This window comes from Cervus elaphus, chromosome 18, assembly GCF_910594005.1.
Source record: "Cervus elaphus chromosome 18, mCerEla1.1, whole genome shotgun sequence".
NCBI lineage: Eukaryota > Metazoa > Chordata > Mammalia > Artiodactyla > Cervidae > Cervus > Cervus elaphus.
Genome location: NC_057832.1, coordinates 124,266,001 through 124,288,849, shown reverse-complemented (window position 1 = coordinate 124,288,849; position 22,849 = coordinate 124,266,001). Strand labels below are relative to the sequence as shown.

Here is a 22,849-nt window from a genome sequence, read left to right as displayed (position 1 = left end):
ACACATTAGTATTTTTAGGATTCCAACCAAAAAACTGTCCTGAATCACATGCTCTCACATTTGTCCTTCCTGTGCTGTTCTCTTTCCATTTGTTTCACTTTATTCAGTTTGTTACCTGAGTTTTCAGAGCTGCAATTAACATGAAAGATTTTCAGAAGATTCCATTTTTCCAGGGTTGCTTGCTTTAAACGTAAAAGACCTTAACATTTTAAAATTGTTTGCAAATACAAGTTTCATTGATTTATGTAGATACAATTATGGCTTTGGGGTGTGCTTAGCAATTAATTGTTTTCCACTTAAATCGTGTCTAGATACTCCCTGTAGCTGAAGTATCAGAAGTAAATAGAAATGACTGTTAATAGAAGCAGTAATTCCATTTTTAGTAATCCCTATTTCAAGACATGTTTATTGATTTTATCTATTTTTTCTTTTTGGATAGTCTGGGAAGAAAATAAACAGCAACCCAAATCCTCTTGTCCAAATGTCAGTTGGTCACAAGGCCCAGGAGAGCAAGGTAAGGTGGCGACTCTGACTGGGCCCTGTGACCTTGTGGCCACAGGCACCCGTTGAGGAGGGGGAGGGTGCAGGTATGGAGACTCTTGACTTCCATGTCTTTGTTTTGTATTCTCAAACCAGTCATTCGATAATGAGCTACTTAATTTGGAATAAAATATATTCACTTTAAAATAACATGAAAAAGACATGAATATGTTAATTATGCTTTTGCTTGATTTCATGGGTAGATGACATAGGACAAATTTCTAAGTTTCTTTTGAATGCACTATTAATATTTTGTTTAAAAGGCAACAGTGTACTTAAAATTCTAGAAATGTGAATTGAATAGAAGACATGCTGTTGCTGTAACATGTGCTGCTTTCAGGAAACATTTTGGGAATTCCTCCCTTTTTTTGACTGCTAACCATTAATTTACGAAGCTTCCTGACGAGCAGCACCCCACAGCCAGGGGGAGTGGGGGCTGTCCGTGCAGGTGACACGCTGTGGCGGGGCCAGGGCCTGGGCTGGGGGCTGCTGGCAGTCCTCTCCCGACACACAGGGGCTGGCATAGTTGACGTCTAGTAGCACAGCCCAGCTGGAGCAGGCTAGGCTGCCCACTCCAGTGTTCTTGCCTGAAGAATCCCAGGACAGGGGAGCCTGGCGGGCTGCAGTCCATGGGGTCGCAAAGAGTCGGAGACTACTGAACACAGCACAGCCCAGAAAACAGGTGTCGTCTCCGCTCCCACACGCCGGGCTGGCAGCACTCGTCCACAGAAACATGTCAGAACTGATTCAGGATATTGCTTTCAGATTCGGTACAAAACCAACGAGCCTGTATGGGAGGAAAATTTCACCTTCTTCATTCACAATCCCAAGCGCCAGGAGCTCGAAGTAGAGGTAATTTATTTGCATGTTTACATAGATGTCTTTATATCTCCACATCACACAGCACGCAGAGAACTGCCACCATGGACCCACCAACCAGACATGTTGCTGTTGCAAGTGTTAGCAGCAGGGCAGGAGGAGTTAGTTTTTAATTTTCAGCTTTTGGCTGATTGTTCCTGGTGTCTAGAACTGCAGTTGGCATTGGTATGTTGGCGTCACTGCCAGCCTTGCTGTGTGTGCTTGCTCTGTAGCTTCTCTGTGGACGTCCAGGGCACTGCTGCGTGCTGGCTGCTCCCAGCCAGGGCACCTCCCTCCTCCCTTGCCTCACTGCCCGCCCGGCCTCGGCCTCAGTGGGCACTTTTGCCTCCTTCAGGTCCTGACGCACAGCCTTCATGTTTCCCTGCTGCTAAGTCTGATGCTGGAGGAAGTTTCTTTCTACTTCTGGTTTGCTATAGGTTTTTGTCATGAGTGGATGTTGAATATTGTCAAAGACTTTTCTATGATGTTTGAGATGATCTTGTGGTTTTTCCTTTTGAAGTTTGTAAATATGGTGAAATGCAGTACTGATTTTCAAATATTAAATTTCGTAAACCTATATTGATTTTCAAGATTTAACATTAGAAAGCCTTGCAATCAAACTTTTTTGGGGGAATAACCCTGCTTACTTATGATGTAGTATCCTTTTTACATACTCAATTTAACTTGCTAAAATTGTACTAAGAATTTTTGCATCATAAATAAGAATAAAGGTGTGTTGTGCAACACAGACAAATAGAGCCTTATTTTGTAATAACTTTAAATGGAGTCTAGTCTATAAAATTATTGAATCACTTTTGTACACCTGAAAATAATGTATAAACTATACTTCAATTTTAAGAAAAGAATAAGATGGGATAATAATTTTAAAATATAATTTTTTGCACTACAACCCAGGGATTGAACCCGTGTCTCTTGCATTCCAGAAAGATTCTTTACCCACTGAGCCACATGGGAAGCCCACTCATAATCTATAGTAACTGGACCTTGAATTTACAACAGTAACTTTTAAAGTTCTGTAAACTTAGTTATTTCATTTAAAAATGCTTTTGTGTTTACCGTTTAAAAAATAAGCAATCAGGCTTTTAGGTTTTCATGTGTAGTTAACTTATTTGATCATTTTTGTATAGTCTATGAAACCATCAAAGTTGTCACTCTTTTTGTTTAAACAATCTGTAGCATGACAATCTAACAGGAATAATTCCTGTTGTAGAGGTAGAGCTGAAAGTTATTATTCAGCAGCCAGATATTGCCATGCCTTTAGAGCAGGTATTGTAGATTTTGAATAGAAAGCTTAAAAGAAACTTAGAAATGTGTCTTCTCCATAAGCAAGTGTTTATGTTTATCCAGTAGAACCTTGGTACAACACCAGGAATATGTGCTGCCACCATTTTCACAGGATTTAAGACATTTCTTTCTAATGTTCAGATTTGTGTGGACTGCTGTCTCTAGCTCAGGGTTCTTGTAGTGGATTCTTTGGACAAGACTTTCGTCTTTTATTCTCATTATGACTGTGATGAGGAGATGACCGGCCCTGTGACACAGATACCCTGTGACACCACTTGTTACAGTGTTGTGTCTCCCTGAGGAGCTCTCCTCCTGCCTCATTTGTGGACGCATGACTGAGAAGGGGGAGGCTGAGATGTGTTCTTGACACCCGGGTTTTGGGCCTCCTGCATTTTCTGTCTCTGTCCCGCGCTGAGCGGTCTGCGTGTTTGGCAGGTGAGAGATGAGCAGCACCAGTGTTCCCTGGGCAACCTCAGGATCCCTCTCAGCCAGCTGCTCGCCCGTGAGGACATGACCCTGAACCAGCGGTTCCAGCTCAGCAACTCAGGTCCCAACAGCTCGCTGAAGATGAAGCTCGCCCTCAGGGTACTGAGTCTCCAGAGTGGTTGGGGGAGGGTCCCGGGTGGCTGTGTAGCTCAGGGGAGCGATGAGCAAGGCTTGTGCTCAGACGCCGATGGCAGCAGTGTTTCCAGGCTGTTGAGCAGGCCGGAACTGTTCCTCACACTTTCAGATGAATCCAACCAGTCTTTTTTTTGTTGTTTTTTTGATCCTTTAGCCCAGAAAGTATTGCTATCTGGATCAATAAAGTTTTCTGCTACTGTTAAATTTTCAAAAGTCATTCAGAAGGGAGAATTTAATAAAACTCTGCAAGATGGTAGAAATTACAGGAAAAATAAATTTTGTCCAAAATAGACAATGATTCATTTGTAAGTACCTAAGGAAATGCTGAAAATAAAACTGACAAACATATGGGAAAGTGCTAAAACTCTAATTTTTAAAATGCAAATTAAAATGAAGAACCAGCTTCTTAAAAAATTCAGTAGTCTGTGGAGGGTGTGGTAGCAACAGTCTCCTCGGGCCTGGTCACAGCCTTTCCAGGTGGGACCACAGTGTCTCCAGTGGTAAATCATAGAGCTCTTCCTCTGGAAGCCCGACTCCTGCAGCAGCACAGCACTGGGGGTGTTGGCTGCAGCTTCACTTGGCAACGGTGGGGACCGGCTGTCAGTGTGACCCCCGATGCCGGGCGTTCACATGTAGGCTGTGTAGGACGTGTGCACACGCAGAGCAGGTGTGGAAGGAGCACGCGGGGCGGGGCTGCTTGCACGTTGACTCTCGGAGTCCGGCAGCCTCTCCTTCCGTGATTGCTGGTGAGATGGCAGGATGGGGGTTGGTGGAGGAGGAGTTTATGACCTGGCTCTTCCTCCACGAAGCTCCCACACTGCCAAGAGTGGCCGCCAGCAGAGGCCAGAGCGTGTTGCACTGCTGGGTGACCTGCACACTCTTGTTTTACACTTTCTGTGATGTGGTAGGATACCTAAATAGGTAGACTGCTTTGAATGTTTTGTGCCAGGGTTTAAAGAAACTTTGCAAATGAGTATCCCTAAAGCTGTTCACACGTGAGCCTGTGACCAGCGTCAGCGGTTTTCATCCCAGGTCTGTTTTCACCCCAAGGTGCTCCACCTTGAGAAGCAGGAGAGGCCTCCAGACCACCAGCACTCGGCTCAAGTAAAACGGCCCTCTGTGTCCAAGGAAGGGAGGAAAGTCTCCGTCAGGCCTCAGATGTCTGCGTCGCCGGGCTCGGGTGACAGCGGCACGGCCCCGTCCACGCCGGTCGCTGGGAGCGGCGAGAGGCCTGGCGTGGAGGAGCGAGGCCCGCCCGCGGAGGCCGGCCTGCAGGGCCCGAGGGACCTCGGCCGGAGCTCCTCCAGCCTCCAGGCGGGCCCCGCCGGCTCCCCCAGCCACGTCTCTGTCAAGGAGCCCACCCCAAGCATCGCCTCGGACATCTCGCTGCCCATTGCCACGCAGGAGCTGCGGCAGAGGCTGCGACAGCTTGAGAAGTAACTAGACATGCCCGCACTCTTGTGACACCGGCGCGGGGCCCACAGGCTGTGGGTGGGGAATGCAGTCTTAAGCAGACGGTTTCAGGCAGTGTGCCCCTTTCGCTCCCTGAGCCTCTGGCTTTCAGAGTAAACCTGCTATTTTCTGGTGCCTAGTGTTTGGCTCACTTAAAGCTTAAGAACAGTGGGGTGATCCTCAGGTCAGGAAGGAAGCGTCTAGAGTGGACCTGTTGGACCTTAGCCCGGGTCATGGAAAGGCCTGGTGGCAGTGGGGCGTGTTTGTTGTTTGAGGACAGCCCTGCTCTTTCATTCTGGGTCCACACCCGCCACACCGCCCAGCGCTTTGTCTGGGGATGTTTGTGTGGATTCCTCACTCACGCCAGTGCATCACAGGTGTGTCCATGGCTCCCTTAGATAAGGACAGGGTCTGCGGTTACCCTGAGCCTCAGATGTGAGCCTTTTCCTCTCGGCGGGAGGAGAGACTTGCCCTTTGAAGCAAATTCCTCTGCTGCCCTGCCGTGCTCGGTGTGAGGTGGGGCAGGCAGCGCAGAGAGCTCTCTGCTTCAGCCTAAGACGGGCCGGGGCTGTGACCTCATCAGACGACCTGCGAGGCTGGGGCTGGGGGCTCCGAGAAAGGAGCGCAGATTCGGGCAGTGCCCAGGTAGACGGAGCCTCAGAAGGACCGAGAGTTGATGTCTGTAAGGAGAGCCCCTGTCTTGATTTTACTTTGGGCCCCAGTTTTTAGGAGTTGGGCTATATTGAACCCTTGAGTGGAATGTGAATCCTGCTGGTCTGTTTGTGCCCAGAAGTTCAGACAGGGTTCCCATTCGTGGGTTTTTTGCCGCCACCTCATGCGAGGGAAAGGACGTGCTCACAGGCTCTGAGCCGTCTGCAGAGCTCACTCTCCGCTGTGTTTCCCCAGTGGAACCACCCTGGGACAGTCACCCCTGGGGCAGATCCAGCTGACCATCCGGCACAGCTCGCAGAGGAACAAGCTGGTGGTGGTCGTGCACTCCTGCAGGTGAGCGTCCTCACGGAGCAGAGCAGGCAGGCGGGGCTCTGAGTAGGGACCGTGATCCTGATTTTCACAACATTTTCTGTTCACAACCATTTTGTTTGCTCTAATACTCCCTTAAACTGCCATGTTGTAGTTTGTAAAACGTTCCCTGTTACTGAGCCTTTATAACACAATAACGGGCGTATTTTTCTGTTTTTGAAGTGTCTTTGGGGATTCAGTTTCCAGAGTAGGTGACAGTCCAGAAGATCCAGGCAGGTCTGTGGGATCATGGCAGGAGCAACTGCAGTCTTTCAGGAAGAGCAGACCAGAGCAGGGCGGCGAGTCCTCACTCAGTAAGCACGGCAGGAGACGGCAGGGCTGCTGCAGCTTGTGTTTGGTCATTAGTGAGGATGGTGTAGAGCTGACTGATATATGTGACTTGTCGGTCTCACTAGTAGCTCTGATGTAAATAGGTGATATAAAAATTTAGATGTTCTAAAAAAGTGTTGGAAACAGGGAAGAAAGATTAGTAATGTTTAGAAACATGATTATGTGAATGTGTAGGTCAGTTCAACACGTGTTTATTTACTGAGCACCTCCTATGTTCCTGCTGCTGAGGCGCTTCCTGGGAGAGCTTCCAGAGCAGCAGGCTGGCCAGAGGGCCCTCCTCTGGGCTTCCGGGCTCCTCGAGATGAGTGAGCAGTTGGAAGTGGCTGCACGGACAGTTAAGCCTGGGACACTGTAGGTTTGAGCAGTGTAGCTACACCGACATGGAAGATTTTTTTTCAGTACTAAATATCACCACCCTACACCACTTGCCGTTGGCTGACTCCACGGATACAGAACCACATAGGTCCTTAACCTCCGTGTAGTTCAAGATCAGCTCTAATTAAATACTAGGTGTGTTTGGCCCAGTTGTTGGGACAAGAGCAGCGAGGAGGAGGTGGGCATGTGTCTGTGATGGAAGGGTTCAGTGGAGGCAGAGGAGGGCGTACTCGGCCTGAGCGGAGGCCAGGGAGCAGTCCTGAGGACTGCAGCTGCACGGCCTCCTGGGAGGCTGACTGTCCCTCCCTCTCCGAGGCCTCCCGGGAGGCCGGCTGCATCCCTCCCTGGGAGGGCCAGTGAAGCGGTGTGGAGGGCGACGCCGTGGTTTCCCTGTTGGCAGCAGAGCAGGGAGTCAGAGCGTCCCCTGGACTCTGGGCTGAGGAGGTGGGGTCGAGGCCACCGTCTCGGCCACTGGAAGCCGTGAGCACAGGAGAAGACGGTTGCCTCCCTGAGCTCTTAGCACCAGGATAAATGCAAAAGTGGGGGAAGGTTCTCGTGTGGTGCTCACAGGCATAGTTCTAGACCCTAACCCAGTGTTCTCTGGTCTGTGTTACAAGAAATCTCATCGCCTTCTCTGAGGATGGCTCCGATCCCTACGTCCGCCTGTATTTGTTACCAGACAAGAGGAGGTCGGGAAGGAGGAAAACACACGTGTCAAAGAAAACGCTGAATCCCGTGTTTGATCAGAGGTACGGTCCACACCGCCCTTTGAGGAAGGCCTGGTGGTGCCTGTGGGGAGACTGTGAGCAAAAAACACCTTCCTGTGAGCAGTCGGGGGCTTGCTGATAGATTTGAGTATCACATGGATCCCCAGGCCACACCCCAACAGCCTTGGCCTCCACGTGTGTGGCTGGACCCCAGTCCTCATGGCTCAGACACCACCGACATCTGGGGAAACGACAAGCTGAATGGTGTTGATGTCCACTGATTCAGTTTACATTCCATCGTTGAAGGTACTAGTTGCTTACTGTGCTTTCCGACCAGTGACTTCATTTAAACTGAGGCCAGAAACCAATGAAGTGAGCACCAGTCTTGGTCAGCCACAGCCTCTCCAAGTTTGGGGACCCACCTGCAAACCTGAGGTTCGGGCTGCTCGCTCTGGGGAGACCGGCCTCTCCACGTGTCCCAGCGAGGCCTGCGACCTTGTCCTCTGCCAGCCTGCGCGCCTCCAGGAGCCTCTGGCGTCAGCCGCCAGGAGCTGCCTGCAGATGCCTCCTCCACAAGGCTGCCTTGAGGACGCTGGTCTTCCTTCACTCAGGGCTGTGAGCTCTCACTCCTTGGTCTGCAGGTGACAGACTGGCCTGGACTGCCCAGGTGTCTCACACCACAGCCCAGGTTTTTCCCCAGGAATCAGGCGTTGTGTACACACCGGGGAGCCACAGAGTCAGCTTCGCATGTTTAGGGTTCCAGTCTCCTGTTGTGTTCGGGAAATAATGGGGTGGGGTGGGGGGAACTGAGTCTTCCTGAAGGGCCAGGTCTAAACATCTAGCCAAAGAGATCACTTCTACAACAAAGAAACAAAGATCATGTTTGGAGTGGACTCATAAACAGAAATGTCATTTTTTAGTTACAATAAAACAGCAAAATTATGGAGAAGTGTAGGATGATCCTCTTTTTCCACTTCAGCTTTGATTTCAGCGTCTCACTGCCAGACGTGCAGAGAAGAACCTTGGATGTGGCCGTGAAGAACAGCGGCGGCTTCCTGTCCAAAGACAAAGGGCTTCTTGGCAAAGTAGGTTAAAAAAGTTCTGCGTTTTGTAAAAATTAAACACTTGACCCAGAGTGCACATTTTAGACTGGATTTATGTACATGGATCATCCACGTCAGCGAAGCTGCCGTGAGTGGTTTGTGAGTCAGTATCGATGTGAATTATCTCCACTGACACTGCATGATAAGCTGCCATCAAGGCTGTTGGCTACAGGAAGGGCCTCTTGGGTATAATCGACTATAGGTCATGGGTGGATCTTAAGGGTAGAAAAATTGAAAAGCCAGACACCCAAAATGCAAGTTGCCAGAACCTACTTCTATAGGTGTTTTCTAACCCACAGGTACTAGTTGGCCTGGCATCTGAAGAGCTCGCCAAAGGCTGGACCCAGTGGTGAGTGTCCCCCACAGACAGACACAGAGCCCGTGGGTCCGCTCAGGAGCACGGCCCCCGTGACCGCTTGTCTGCTGTCTTCCTGTGTCTCAGGTACGACCTCACCGAAGATGGGACGAGGCCCCACGTGGTGACGTAGGCCACACCATCAGGAAGCCCTCGATGCACCTGCCTGCCCTGCCCCGACACCCTACACACACACACCCCGGCAGACACACCCACGCTGCCCCGCACCGACACACCCCCCTCCCCCCACCCCTCGCAGGCACACCCATGCTCTTTTTATAATTTCACGTACTTGGTTACTGGCCCCCTGACGGTTTTATAAAATGTTGATATTTTAGGCGTATTTCGCCAGTATTAGTATTAAGTTTTGTATGTTTAAATTTCCTCTAGTATTTCACCAGTTGTTACGGCGTGTAGCATAGCGGCCAGCTGTTGTGTGTGTAAAGCTGTATGTCGGCCGTCTCTCCTAGGAAGCCGGTGTATGGACCTGCTTATTATTGCCTTGTTTTGTATAACACTGAGGTGTACTATGCTATATAAAGAGACTATTTTTTATGATCTCTACATGCTGGTTTGAAATTCAGAGAAAATGGATCAAGGAAATATATATTTTTTTTTCTTCTAAAACTTATTAAATTCTTATTACAAATAATCATTTTTGTCTTTGCAGGAAAAAGTTCTCAGTGACCTATTTTGTGGTGTTTCTTTTTAAAAAGAAAAGCTGAAAGATTAGTAAATGCTAGTATATTTCTGCTCATTATGAATGGTAAAAGAATGTATGCAAAATATTTACACTTTCATAAATATAAAGATGTATTATAAGGAGTCAGTTGTAGTGCTTATAAGGAAAAATGTTGTATAACTGAGCAATATAAAATATCACAAGAATTGTCACGGTTCATAGTGCACTAATCTGAAATTTCTCACATAAAGTAGAATGTCTTAAGTTTATTTTTAGTTGCTTGTTATAACTTATTCATGAAACAGTACAGATACAGAGTCCTTTTCCTGAAATATAATACTTCAATGTTAGCAGTTAGTCTGTTGTGGAATTTTCAGTGTTTTCTCAGCTGCAAAAGAAAGACTTAACTCAGGTTGTCTCTGCAGAGGCTGTGAGACAGGTCGGGGTGAGCAGATAGGACATGACGTGGGAAGCCGCCGCTGGCACACACGTGTCGGTGTGACGCGCACGGGGTGGGGCTGACGCACGCGCGTCGGTGTGACGCACACGGGGCGGGGCTGGCGCATGCATGTTGCTGTGACGCGCATGGGGCGGAGCCGGCGCCTCCACCGCGGGGACCCAGGGGTCTGGGCACGGTGGCAGCAGGCTGTCAGTAACCTCCTACTGGGTTTCTTCACCTCATGCCGTGACTGACCTCAGTATTGGGATGTTGTTACACAACTTTTATTTGGGAGTATTTTTTTCTTCTTAGATTAGGAAAAGCATGTTTTATATCCATGTATATAAAGGTCCCAAGCCTCTTGGGAGGTGAGATTCCATAGCCGTGCAGCAGCTGTGCATGCCCTGAACACGGTGCACGTGTGCAGAAAGCTTTAAATATTCTAAGCTGCGGGATGCAGATGACTTCCTTAGCCATGAGGACATCCTCCAGCCCTGTGTAAATACCGGGGTAAATGCGGCTCTGAGCTTAGAGACCTCACCGTGTGTCCCACGTGATTGCTGGACGCTCGCGCGGCCTGACTGCCCAAGTGCCTGTGGACGCTGCCTCTGCTCTGCCTCTCCTGCCCTCGGGGCTCAGCTCTGGCGGGTCATACTCTGACCCCGGGGGGCGGGGGGGGGGGGGGGGGTGGAGCCCGCAGCCCGGAGCCACGCAGCACGTTTCTTGCAGCCGTGCAGACCTGGTGCCCTCGCAGCTTCCTGGGCCGTAAAGCTGTGAAGCCCCAGCAGAGACCATCTCCTCCATCAGCGCGGGAGGCGTTGCAAACCTGGTGGCACGTACAGGAAACTGACTGGTGTTTCAGCAGCAGGAGAAGAACAGGTCATCACTAAATCCACGGCCTGCCCATGGTTTTAGGTTTATTGGAGACTTTTTAAAAGTTGGGTTTGTTGTGGGAGTTCCCTGGCGGTCCAGTGGTAAGAACCGGATGCTTTCACTGCCAGGGACCTGGGTTTAACCTCTGGTCAGGAACTGAGATCCCACACACCATGAGGTACCCGCTGCTCCTCGCCAAAATCAAGTTTTTTGAAGGGCTTCTGGCATAATTTGTAAAAGAAGGGAAACACTGAAATTTAGTACACTCGTGATTTCTGCCAACATCCCCAGTATTTGGGTTTTGTAGCCATATACTTCACCTGTTCAACATGTTTTACTTGATGGAATGCTTTATGTAAGCAATTAGGCAAAATAAATGACACGAAAGGTGCAAAACCCAAAAAAAGCCAGTTAGCAGCATGATGCCCACCTTTGTGTGGACAGTGGGGCCTGGACAGACCCAGCAGCCAGCACCGTTCTCTGCAAAGGGAAGGGATGGCTCTGAGGCCGGGACTATGCCTTTATGGCCGACGGGTGTTCAGAGGAAAGCTCTTGTGTCCGGTGGGGCAGCTGAGAGTCGGCTTTAGGCCAGACCCCGGGCTCCATGGTCCTAGCGATGGACAGTCCAGTTCTCAGAACCTTCATCGCCAGTTTTGAATAACTGCTTCATCTGGGAAAAGGGAACTTCAACTTTTCTACCTTGACCCAAGCCAATGGAGGGAAAATTAACATTGCTTAATTTGAATTGTTACTTTATTGCTTATCCTGTGCCTTAAAGTGTGAAGTGTGAGGCGTTGCTTCAGGTTAAAACAGAAGACGCCTTGCAGCCGAGTTCACCACAGTATATTCCTCATCAAGGGTCAGCCCTCCTTTGTCAGGAACTGAAGCCAAATGCAAATAGTGGTTGTTGCTTTAACGACATTCTAGCTGGACCACCCCCTGCAGATGGAACACAGCAGAGGGTTTTTTGGTTTTGTTTTTTATTGTAAAATGCCCTTTTTCCTCAGCTAATTTTACATGGCAGTGCGTGTGTTTATTCAATAAAACTGTGTTATCTCGCTTATGATTTATCCTTTCTCTGTCTTTTAAAGTCAGATTCTCAGTGTGGAGCCAGGCGATCTGAAAAGTGTGTGCAGCATAGTACTTGCATTTGTTACTTGTGAATTCTTTTGTTTTCAAAACTATATCAGATCACTGATATTACTCCTTAGTTTCCATCTTAATTTGACTTTTCTCTGCCTCTCTGACTCTGAGTTTTGAATACAGCTCTTCTGAAAGATAATCATGAATAGAAAAAAACAAGTCTTTAAAACCAGAGCGCTGAGGAGTTGTGAAGAGGGTCTGATTTGAACAAAAGGGAAACCACTAAAGGCAGTGTGACTGAGTCCAGGCTCACTCTGCTCACCACTGGATAGGCCAGTAAATCCGGGAGATGACGCGTTGAGGCCAGGAATACGACTTCATCAACTTTATTCAGAGAGCTGGCTGACCTAGAAGATGGCAGGCTAATGTCTCAAAATAATCATCTGGACCAGGCTTGGATGCCAGGTTCTGTTATGTATCAGACATGGTGAGGTGAGAAACAAAGTAAAAAGACCATTTAATTTTTGTGAATAGCTCCTAGAATGGCAAGCCTCAGACAGGGGGGAAGGGTTAGTTTCATTTCCTTACAGCCATTTCACAGGTGGTGTGAAAAGGAATATTTCCTGCCGTATCAATAAACAAGGATGAGCTAACAAGGGTTAGCAATCTGTCATTTCAGACCCCAAATGTGAATTTTGAGCAGGTACCACTCCCTAGAATGTCACAGTCATTCACAGGTTGAGGGGGGCGGGGGGCAGGTTATCTCCCAGTGAGCTAAACAAAGTCACTTTAGCCCTGTTCCTGGCACACAGTTGATGAAAAGTATCTGTTGAATAAAGGATGTATAAACTTGGCAGACCTTAAATAACAATAACATGAACTTATCCTAACAAGTTTCCATTTAAAAAAAGATAGCAATTGACAGTTCTCAATTATGGCTAAAGAGAAAGATACGGATGGACACAGTAAAGAATACTGTTGCGACAGAAGCCAATAGTATAATTGTCTGAGAAGTAATTGAACCAGGAAGTCTGTCTGTTTTTCTGTTAATCTGGAAATCCTGGGCAATACAACAAGGACAGAAATAGGTTATAAATTTTGTCTTGGGAAAGAAGGTCGTTTTCAAATAGGAGATTGTCAACGTGAAAAACCTAAGCAAGTCATATGAAAACTCTTGAACAAGTATTTCATAAAGGACCAATTATAAAAACATAGAAATGTCTGTGTCTTATACAAAAATAGGTACTAGAAAACAGAATGGAAAACCTACAGCAGGCCTGGTGCCACACGAGAGGTGAGACCTGCTCCCGGTCAGGAGCGGGCGCAGCTGGGCTCCACTCCCCGGAACCCATCCCGAGCACTGCCGCGCCGGGGCCCTGGGGGACCGTGTCGAAAACAGTGGCGGTTCTCTGACGCTGCAGCTCCCTGGGGTGGTGAGGCCAGTTGAGACCAACAGGAGACTGACCGAAAAATCTTAAAGCCTGGGAGATAGATGTAAAAGAGGGCTTCGGAAACCTCTCGCGTCCCTGGGCGTCTAGGAAGGCGTGCTCGTGCGCAGGCGCATGAGTGAGGCTAGGCGGGTCACCTCCAGCTGTGCTGAGGCTCCATCGGCGGGGGTGAGGGCCGAGCAGGACCACGTGATGGGGCACACACCAGCTCTTACCAAGCACCCGGAAAGTGAACGTCGCTCAGTCGTGCCTCTGCGACCCCACGGACTACGTAGTCCATGGGATTCTCCAGGCCAGAACACTGGAGCGGGTAGCCGTTCCCGTCTCCAGGGAATCCTCCCCACCCAGGGATCGAACCCAGGTCTCCCGCATTGCGGGCGGATTCTTTACCAGCTGAGCTATCAGGGAAGCCCAAGAATACTGGGACAGGAGTCCGAAGTATTAAAGAAACCTGACCAAATTGGCTAACTGAGTGCAGACTTAAGAGGCAGCATGTGACAAAGAATATGGCTTCTAGAGAATTTATCCAAGAAAGCTACTAAGTGAAAAATATCTGAGTCTAGGGGAGGTCTCTTTCTTACCTACTTACAACGTGGCCACACTGTATTATTTCAAATTTTCAACAACAGCAGCAGACATACCGAGAAACAGGATACTATAAGCCACACACAGAGGAAAAAACAGTCATCAAATGTGCCCCCCAGGAAGCCCAGGTGTAAGCAGACACAGACCTTAAATCAGATATTAGGTTAAGTATGTTCAAGGAAAACTATCCAAAGAATTCACAGCAAGTGAAGTGTGGTTTTCAGCAAAATAGAGAATAGCAGGAAAGAGAAATTATCAAAAGAAGGAAATAAGAGTTCTGGAGTATAAAATACAGTACTTGAAATGTAAATGTCACTGAAGTTCAGCGACAGACTTGCGTTCACAGAAGAGTCAGGAACTTGAGGCTGAGTCGCAGACCATCTCCTCTCCTCTGAGCACAAAGCAGGATGGAGCACGAACAGGCCACTCAGTGAAGCCCCAGAGGGGAGGGAGGAAGGGGACCGGGAAGAACACTGAACGAGATGATGGGAAACACGCCCGGGTTTGCTGGAAACGTCGCACATTAAAGAAGCTGAGCAAACCTCCCGCAGGAGAAAGTCAGAGGCCCCAGCAGGCAGGCGCGGCTCAGTCGAGCCGTGAGGAGGGAAGGAAGGGAGCGGGGCGTGTCCCCAGAGTCTCTTCTCACCGTTACACCTGCGCTGCAAGGGCCAGCCGAGCACGGACGTCTGCTTCCGCCATCCCCTCGAGTCAGTCCCCTGTTTCTACCGGGAGTGGCCGGGCCGAGAGCGGAGCCCCAGTTAGACGGCCCCGCGCGGCCCCGCACGCGTCCCGCCGTCGGCTGAGCGGACCCAGGGGGCAGGAGCGGCTGCAGCCGTGCCTGGCGAGCGAGCAGGACGCAGGCCGTGTCGCGGGGTCCGTGGGAAGGCGCCTGGCGTGCGCGGGCGGGGGGGCAGCCGCCGCGTCCCCAGCTCTGCGCCGGCTGCAGGCCCCCGCGCAGCGGCCCCACGGGCGCCATCTGCTGCCCGCGGCCTGCCTAGGCCCGTGGGCCGGGGCCTCCGCGGCCCCGCCCGGCCTGGCTGAGAGGCGGAGGACTGCTCCCCGCGGCACAGACAGGCCATGGTTTGTAACTGCTGCTTTCGTTCATCGCGGTGTGAGGTAGAGAAATGTGCAGAAGCCCTAATGGCTGTGCCCTGACTTTTCACAGACTGGCTGCCGTGGGCCCACATGTGGTGACCATGTGCCCCAGCACCCAGGTGCCCTTCAGCGCCCCCCACCCTCCCGCAGCTCCTCCCTACACTCGCCCTGCGGAGGGGCCTCGTCAGACCCTGCGCTCCACGATTGTCTGGCTTCTTCCGGGCGACGTGTCGCTTGCAGCAGACCACGTGACGTCTCTCGAGTCAGTTGGGGGGAGAGTAGGCGGTGACAGCAGCAGCTGCAGCTGGGACTGCTGCTCGGTCGTCGCGGACTTTGTCACGGCCGCGCCAAGGAGCAGGGTCACAGCCCCACCACCGAGGCGCCCGAGGGCCAGGCCGGCAGCGGGGTGGGGGCACTCCGGGTCCCTTGCCCCCGGGAACCTTTGGTGACTTGGGATGCCCGGCCTGGCCCGCGGGCCCTCCACGAGCTCCCTGCATGCCCTGGGCCACACGCCCCTGGCAGTGCCTGTCTTCTGAGGCCTGGTGGATTCTACTTGAAGTAACTGCAGACGAGGACCCGCGGGCCAGGCCGGGCAGCACCAGGCAACCCCAGGAGGGTTTCCTGCGCCAGCCAGGAGGACGCGGTTGCAGGCCACACATCTCCGCGCTCAGGCTCCAGGCTGGTCCCGGTCCCCAGTCCAACTCAGGACAGTCGCACACGAGACATATGCTTTTCTAGAAGCTTCTCTACAATACAACAGTGTGGGGGAGGCTGGTTCTCACAGGTTCTGGGTCATTTCACTGCTGCCAACTGCAGGACTGGGTTTGTCCCCAAGATAAAAAGCAAGCTGTTCACAGCAGATTTCTAACTAAGCAGGAAAGTAAAGGTGCAGCCCTCTGTTCTGTGTGCAAGCCCGCCTCCATGTGATGGAGACGGGTTTTCTTTTGTTAGACTCTTCTTTTTCTTTTCACGCTAATATTTCATATCAAATAACCCAAGATTTCCTTTCACTTGTCTGCAACTTTGCAAGCTGCTTCAATTCAGCTTGAGAGGCTGAGCTCTTTATTGATGAACACTTTAGCATAACTTAAATGAAACATAACACCAAGAGCTTCTTAGATCATTTTTTATGCAACAGTTTTTCCAAAATCTTGCCCAGATTGTCCCTCACACCCTTCCAAGTGTGTGAATGCCCCCAACACGAGGATCCAGATCTATCTGTTCTTTAAAAAGTGCAGAAAATGGCTTTGGGGAAATTTGGTTGTATACCCATATTACCCTTCTTTGAAAGTGTAAACTTCTGAAGTATCTCATTGACTTTTTCCAAATGTAGAAGGCCAACTGCTTATAGTGCTACCCACCGCTTGATAATGTTTAATCAGTCCACTACACACAAGGCAGCATGCGGGGCCGTGAGGGAGCAGATGTGCATGTCTGCCTGTGTCTGCACGCACGAGTGGACATGTGTGTGTTGTGTGTGCATGTTGACTGTGCACACACCTGCCTCGTATGTTTACACGTGTGTGCACGCAACTATATGGATATGTGCTTGTGTTGCATGTGTGTATGGTGTGTGCATATGTATGCACTTTGTGTGTGTGTGTATAAGTATGCATGAGCATGTTTGGCTCTTCCAAGACATTCTCCTCAAACCCAGGGTTTCAGTCTGGATCCTCTTGAGAGCGGAGCCTAAGGCAAGACCCCTGTGCGTGAGGTTGTTTGGTAATGTGGAGCTGAGAGCGAGACTTCCCTTTTCTGGTCTCTGAAAAGATAAGTTTGCATGAGAGAGTGATCACCTGTTTCTTAAAACTTTGGTGAAATTTGCCTATAAAAATTTCTGAGCCTGATGCCTTTCAGGAAGAATTGGATTACCATTCATTTTAACGTTTGGTATTAGTTTATTTTCAGTTTCTCATCAAATCAGTTTTGCAGACTACCTCATGCTTTCCAATTTATTGGAAAACAATTTCTTTTGAATCTCTGTTATGTTTGTAGTTGCAGCTCCTTTTAATTTCCTAACATTGTTTCTGTGTACCTTCTACTTTTTTCTTGATTAGAATTGCTAGAAATCCATTTATCTTATTAGTTTTGTGAAGAAGAAAATAAGAAAGTAAAAGTGTTAATCGCTCAGTTGTGTCTGACTCTTTGCAACCCCATGGACTGTAGCCCACCCAGGCTCCTCGGTTCATGGGATTCTCCAGGCAAGGATACTGGAGTGGGTAGCATTCCTTTCTCCAGGGGGTCTTACTGACCCAGGGATCAAGCCTGGGTCTCCTGCATTACAGATGGATTCTTCACCATCTGAGCCACCAAGGAAGCAGATTAGCTTTGTAAAGATATTATTTTATTATGTCAATTGTTTTCTTTATATTAAATTCTGCTCTTGCCTCCCTTCTGTCTACCTTGGTTTACAGAGTTGAACATCAAACTTATTTTCCATCCTTCTTTTAAGACAATTAAATTCATCTAACGCTAGAAGTTTTACCCTACATACTGCTCTGCTTCCCCCCACCCCCAGTTTGGCTAAACACATGCTTTCATCTAGATCTAGATGTTTTCTAACTTCCATTGAGATTTACTCTTTATTCCTTGAGTTACACAGAACATTTTTTAAGTTTCCAAACATGCTTCCCCCACCTTCTGGTTTTGGTTATGAATTTAATTGCACTGATGTCAGAGAAGATCCTCTTCATGAATCACTGCCTTGTCATGGTAAACAGGCTTGGGTAACTCAATGAAGCTATCAGCCATGCCGTGCAGGGCTACCCAAGATGGACGGGTCATAGTGAAGAGTTCTGAAAAAACGTGCTCCACTGGAGGAGGTAATGGCAAACTACTCCAGTATTCTTGCCTCAAGAACCCCATGAACAGTATAAAAAGATGTAACACTGGAATATAAGCCCCTCAGGTTGGAAGCTGTCCATATGCTACTGGGGAAGAGTGGAAGGTGGTTGCTAATAGCTCCAGAAAGAATGAAGAGCCTGGGCCAAAGTGGAAATGACGCCTAGTCATGGATGTGTCTGGTGGTGAAAGTACAGTCTGAAACTGTAAAGAACAATATTGCATAGGAACCTGGAATGTTAGACCCATGAATCAAGGTAAATAGGACATGGTCAAGCAGAAGATGGCAAGAGTGAATGAACATCGACATCTTAGGAATCAATGACCTACAATAGACAGGAATGGGCAATTTTAATTAGGATGACCATTGTAACTACTACTATGGGCAATAAACCTTAGAAGAAATGAAGTAACCTGCATAGTCAACCAAAGAGTCTGAAATCTAATACTTGGCCGCAAAAATGACAGAATGATCTTGATTGATTTCAAACGCAAACCATTCAGCATCACAGAAATTCAAGTCTATGCCCCAACCACTAATACTGAAGAAGCTGAAATTGACCAGTTCTATAAAGACCTATAAGACCTTCTAGAATTGACACCAAAAAAAGATGTCCTTTTCATCACAGGGGACTGGAATGCAAAAGAAGAAAGTCAAGAGATACCTGGAATAACAGACAAGTTTGGCCTTGGAATACAAAATACAGCAGGGCAGAGGCTAACAGTTTTGTCAAGAGAACACACCAGTCATGGCAAACACCCTCTTCTGACGACACTAGAGATGACTCTACACATGGACATCACCAGATGGTCAATACCAAAATCAGATTGATTATATTCTTTGCAGTCAATGATGGAGAAACTCTATATAGTCAGCAGAAATAAGACCTGGAGCTGACTCTGACTCAGATTACCAGTTCCTTATTGCAAAATTCAGGCTTAAATTGAAGAAAGTAGGGAAAATCCCTAGACCATTCACATATGACCTAAATCAAGTCACTTATGATTATACAGTGGAGGTAACAAATAGATTTAAGGAATTAGATCTGGTAGACAGAGTGCCTGAAGAACTATGGACAGAGGTCTGTACCATTGTAGAGGAGGTGGTGACCAAAGCCATCCCAAAGAAAAACAAATGCAAGAAGGCAAAGTGGTTGTCTGAGGAGGCCTTACAAATAGCTGAGAAAAGAAGAGAAGCAAAAGGCAAAGGAGAAAGGGAAAGATATACCCATCTAAATGCAGAGGTCCAAAGAATAGCAAGGAGAGATAAGAAGGCCTTCTTAAATGAATGATGCAAAGAAATAGAGGAAAACATAGAATGGGAAGGACTAGAGATCTCTTCAAGAAAATTGGAGATATCAAGGGAAACTTTCATGCAAGGATGGGCACAACAAATAAAGAAAAAGCATGGACATAACAGAAGTAGAAGAGATTAAGCAAAGATGGCAAGAATACACAGAAGAACTGTACGAAAAAGGTCTTAATGATCCAGAGAACCACAATGGTGTGATCACTCACCTAGAGCCGGACAGCCTGGAGTGTGAAGTTAAGTGGCCCTTAGGAAGCATCACTACAAACAAAGCTAGTGGAGGTGATGGAATTCCAGTTGAGCTGTTTCAAATCCTAAAAGATGATACTATGAAAGTGCTGCACTCAATATGCCAGCAAATTTGGAAAAGTCAGCAGTGGCCACAGGAGTGGAAAACGTCAGTTTTCATTCCAATCCCAAAGAAAGGCAATGCCAAAGAATGTTCAGACTACTTGACAATTGCGCTCATTTTACATGCTAACAAGGTAATGCTCAAAATCCTTCAAGTCAGGTTTCAACAGTAGGTGAGCCAAGAACTTTCAGATGTACTAGCTAGATTTAGAAAAGACAGGGGAACCAAGGATCAGATTGCCAACATTTGTTGGATTTAGAGAAAGCAAAGGAATTTCAGAAATATATCTATTTCTGCTTCATTGACTACACTAAAGCCTTTAACTGTGTGGATCACAACAAACTGCGGAAAATTCTTGAAGAGATGGGAATACCAGACCACCTTACCTGCCTCCTGAGAAACCTGTATGTGGGTCAAGAAGCAATAGTTAGAATCTTACATGAAACAACTGATTGGTTCAAAGTTTGGAAAGAAGTACAACAAGGCTGTATATTTTCACCCTTTTTACTTAACTTCTATGCAGAGAACATCATGGGAAATGCTAGACTGGATGAATCACAAGGTGGAATCAAGACTGCAGGGAGAAATATCAACAACCTCAGATATGCAGATGATAACACTCTAATGGTGGAAAGTGAAGAGAAACTAAAGAGCCTCTTGAGGGGGAAAAAGGAGAGTGAAAAAGCTGGCTTGAAACTCAACATTCAAAAAACTAAGATCATGGTATCTGGTCCCATCACTTCAAAGCAAATAGGAGGGGGAAAAAATGGATTTTATTTCTTGGGCTCCAGAATTACTGCAGATGGTGACTGCAGCCATGAAATTAAAAGATTCTTGCTCCTTAGAAGAAAAGCTATGACAAACCTGGACAGTGTATTAAAAAGCAGAAACATAACTTTGCCAACAGAGATCTATATAGTCAAAGCTATGGTTTTTCCAGTAATCATGTGTGGATGTGAGTGTTGGACCATAAAGAAGGCTGAGCGCCGAAGAACTGATGCTTTTGAACTGTGGTGTTGGAGAAGATGCCTGAGAGTCCCTTGGACAACAAGGGGATCCAACCAGTCAATCCTAAAGGAAATCAGTCCTGAATATTCATTGGAAGGACTGATGCTGAAGCTGAAACTCCAATACTTTGGCCACCTGATGTGAACAGCCGAGACACTGGAAAAGACCCTGATGCTGAGAAAGACTGAGAGGAAGAGGAGAAGGGGATGACAGAGGATGGGGTGGTTAGAAAACATTACTGACTCAATGGACATGAATTTGAGGAAACTCCAGGAAGGACAGAGGAGTCAAGACTGTTTAGAGAAATATCAACAACCTTAGATATACTGAAGCTGAAGCTCCAATATTTTGACCACCTGATGGGAAGACACGACTCACTGGAAAAGACCCTGATGCTGGGAAAGACTGAGGGAAAAGGAGAAGGGGGAGGCAGAGGATGAGATGGTTGGATGGCATCACCAACTCAATGGACATGAATCTGAGCAAACTTCAGGAGATAGTGGAGGACGTGCTGTGCTGCAGTCCATGGGTCACAAGCGGACAGGGCTTGGTGACTGAACAACAACAGCATAGATGTCTCCACAATGTTGATTCTTTGGGGGGAGTTGAGCTCATCTCCCCATCCTCATCTTTGCCTCCTGGCCCCTGGTCCAGGGCAGAACTTAAAGGAGATTCTGAGACCCACTCCTTGAGGAGAGCTAGGATCTTGAGAGAGCAGCTCCTGCGACCAAGTGAGAGGGGCCTTGAGGCGGCTGCTGGTCAGGGTCTGGGTCCGGGGCTGCTGCACCAGAAGCACCAGCTTTTGAACCTTTTGGCTTCTTTTCCTGGGCAGGTGGGTCTGCCTGGCACTTGGCTGCAAGCAGAGGGCCCAGACCTGGTATCAGTCCTCCGTGGGGCACGCCCAGCCCACTTGATGGCAAATAGAAGGGGAAGAAAGTGGGAAGAGTGACAGTTTATTTTCTTGGACTCCAAAATGACTGCGGACAGTGACTGCAGCCATGAAATTAAAAGACACTTGCTCCTTGGAAGGAAAGCTATGGCCAACTCAGACAGCGTATGAAAAAGGAGGGCCTGCACTCCGGCTGTAGCTGCCTGCCCGTGGCCTGCACACCCGTGGCCCCGGGACCTCATTCTGCATTCCTGTTCCAATCTTGCTCCACGGGTGCAGGATGCATTTTTGGTCTCCTCCTTTTATGTCCTGTCTCCGGCAGCGGCTTGGACAGGAGTAGTGAGCAGAGCACGCATCCACGTCACCCTGGCCCAGAGTCCTCACGTCTGTGTCGTCCTGAGACAGTCGGGGCTGGTGACACCTCCTCACCGTCAGGAGCCGTGGTCCCACCAGGTGGCGCTGTGGTCAGGGCGATACCTTGCGGCTTTCGAAGGTTCAGGAAGGAGCTGTTTCATTCATTTCTACATGTGTTTTAGAGACAGAAGGAGCCGGTAATTGTGACAGCTCTGCCTTCCATTTTCCAAGTGAAGAGACAGGCTCTCAAAGAAAATGATTTGCCCGAGATCTTGTTAATTACAAGAACCGAGTACGTCCAGCCAGCATGTTTTACAGGTGTCTCAGGATGGCAAACTTGTCTAACAAGGACTCTCCTTCTAGAAATACTGCCAAATCTGAATACAACAAAATACTTACAATGAAGTCATTCTTATGAGATCAGATGAGTTGATGGTCAGTTATTATTTTACTCAACTATCTCAATATCACAAAAACCTTTGAATTTAATTATTCAGTAATTTAATTATTGAATTAAATTTAATTCATCTCTTGAATTTAATTATTCAGTAACAGCCAATAATTATAGTTTCCTTACTCTTTCATGAATGGACTTACAGGAAAATATCCACTACATGTAAGATAAAGTTTATGGTGTAAAGTGACTTAACATGATAGACAGTTGATGTTAATTTGGACAAGACAAGACTAACCTCTGAGCTGTGTACTGTAGGTACTCAGCATGTATGTTCCTGAAAAAGGCTGTGAAAGGCAAGCCTCACTTTCCTGCACACAGAAAAGTGTTGAGGGTCCTGCTCCTGACTAGGAGGTCCAGACCGCATATTTCATAGATACTGCTGGCCATGTGTGAGTGATGTCAGGAAGAAGTCCCTGCAGGGACCGTTGTGCACAGGGGCCCCTTTCTTACATCCTGGGAACCGCCACTTGCTCTGTCTGCTGCCCTATGCGAGGAGCAGACACTAAAGGCTGCGTCGCATGGGATTCCTAGGAAAGGTCCAGAACCGACAGATCCACAGTGGTGCTGTGCCAGCTCCCGTTCCTGTCTTCCCAACAAGCTCCCCTGGGGCCATGTGCACACAGGGCCCCCAAGAGACCTGTTCCCACCTCCAGAGAGCCTGACCGGGTCCGTCTGAGGAGGCCCAGGCTGGGCAGTAAGGACTCCTGGGTGATCCTGGTGTGTCTCTAGGTGAGAGCTCCTGTTGCT

At 48.3% G+C, this 22,849-nt stretch overlaps 1 protein-coding gene and 1 long non-coding RNA gene across 3 annotated transcripts in view; one reads left to right on the top strand and one right to left on the bottom strand.

The window, feature by feature from the left end:
* Window positions 1–11,744, top strand: part of ESYT2 (extended synaptotagmin 2) — a 78,471-nt gene extending 66,727 nt beyond the window's left edge. For both annotated transcript variants that reach the window (XM_043872610.1, XM_043872612.1), the window contains 9 exons: window positions 440–514; window positions 1,306–1,392; window positions 3,139–3,288; window positions 4,375–4,760; window positions 5,683–5,781; window positions 7,140–7,271; window positions 8,209–8,314; window positions 8,632–8,681; window positions 8,775–11,744. In XM_043872610.1, coding sequence (XP_043728545.1) covers window positions 440–514; window positions 1,306–1,392; window positions 3,139–3,288; window positions 4,375–4,760; window positions 5,683–5,781; window positions 7,140–7,271; window positions 8,209–8,314; window positions 8,632–8,681; window positions 8,775–8,820 — 1,131 coding nt within the window. In that variant the 3' untranslated portion in view covers window positions 8,821–11,744. The remainder of the gene's footprint in view (window positions 1–439; window positions 515–1,305; window positions 1,393–3,138; window positions 3,289–4,374; window positions 4,761–5,682; window positions 5,782–7,139; window positions 7,272–8,208; window positions 8,315–8,631; window positions 8,682–8,774) is intronic.
* Window positions 8,085–15,098, bottom strand: LOC122674354. Its single transcript, XR_006334957.1, has 2 exons — window positions 14,444–15,098; window positions 8,085–8,284 (listed from the first exon to the last, which is right to left on the bottom strand). It is a non-coding gene; the product is annotated as an uncharacterized LOC122674354 (long non-coding RNA).
* Window positions 15,099–22,849: the final 7,751 nt, after the last annotated feature.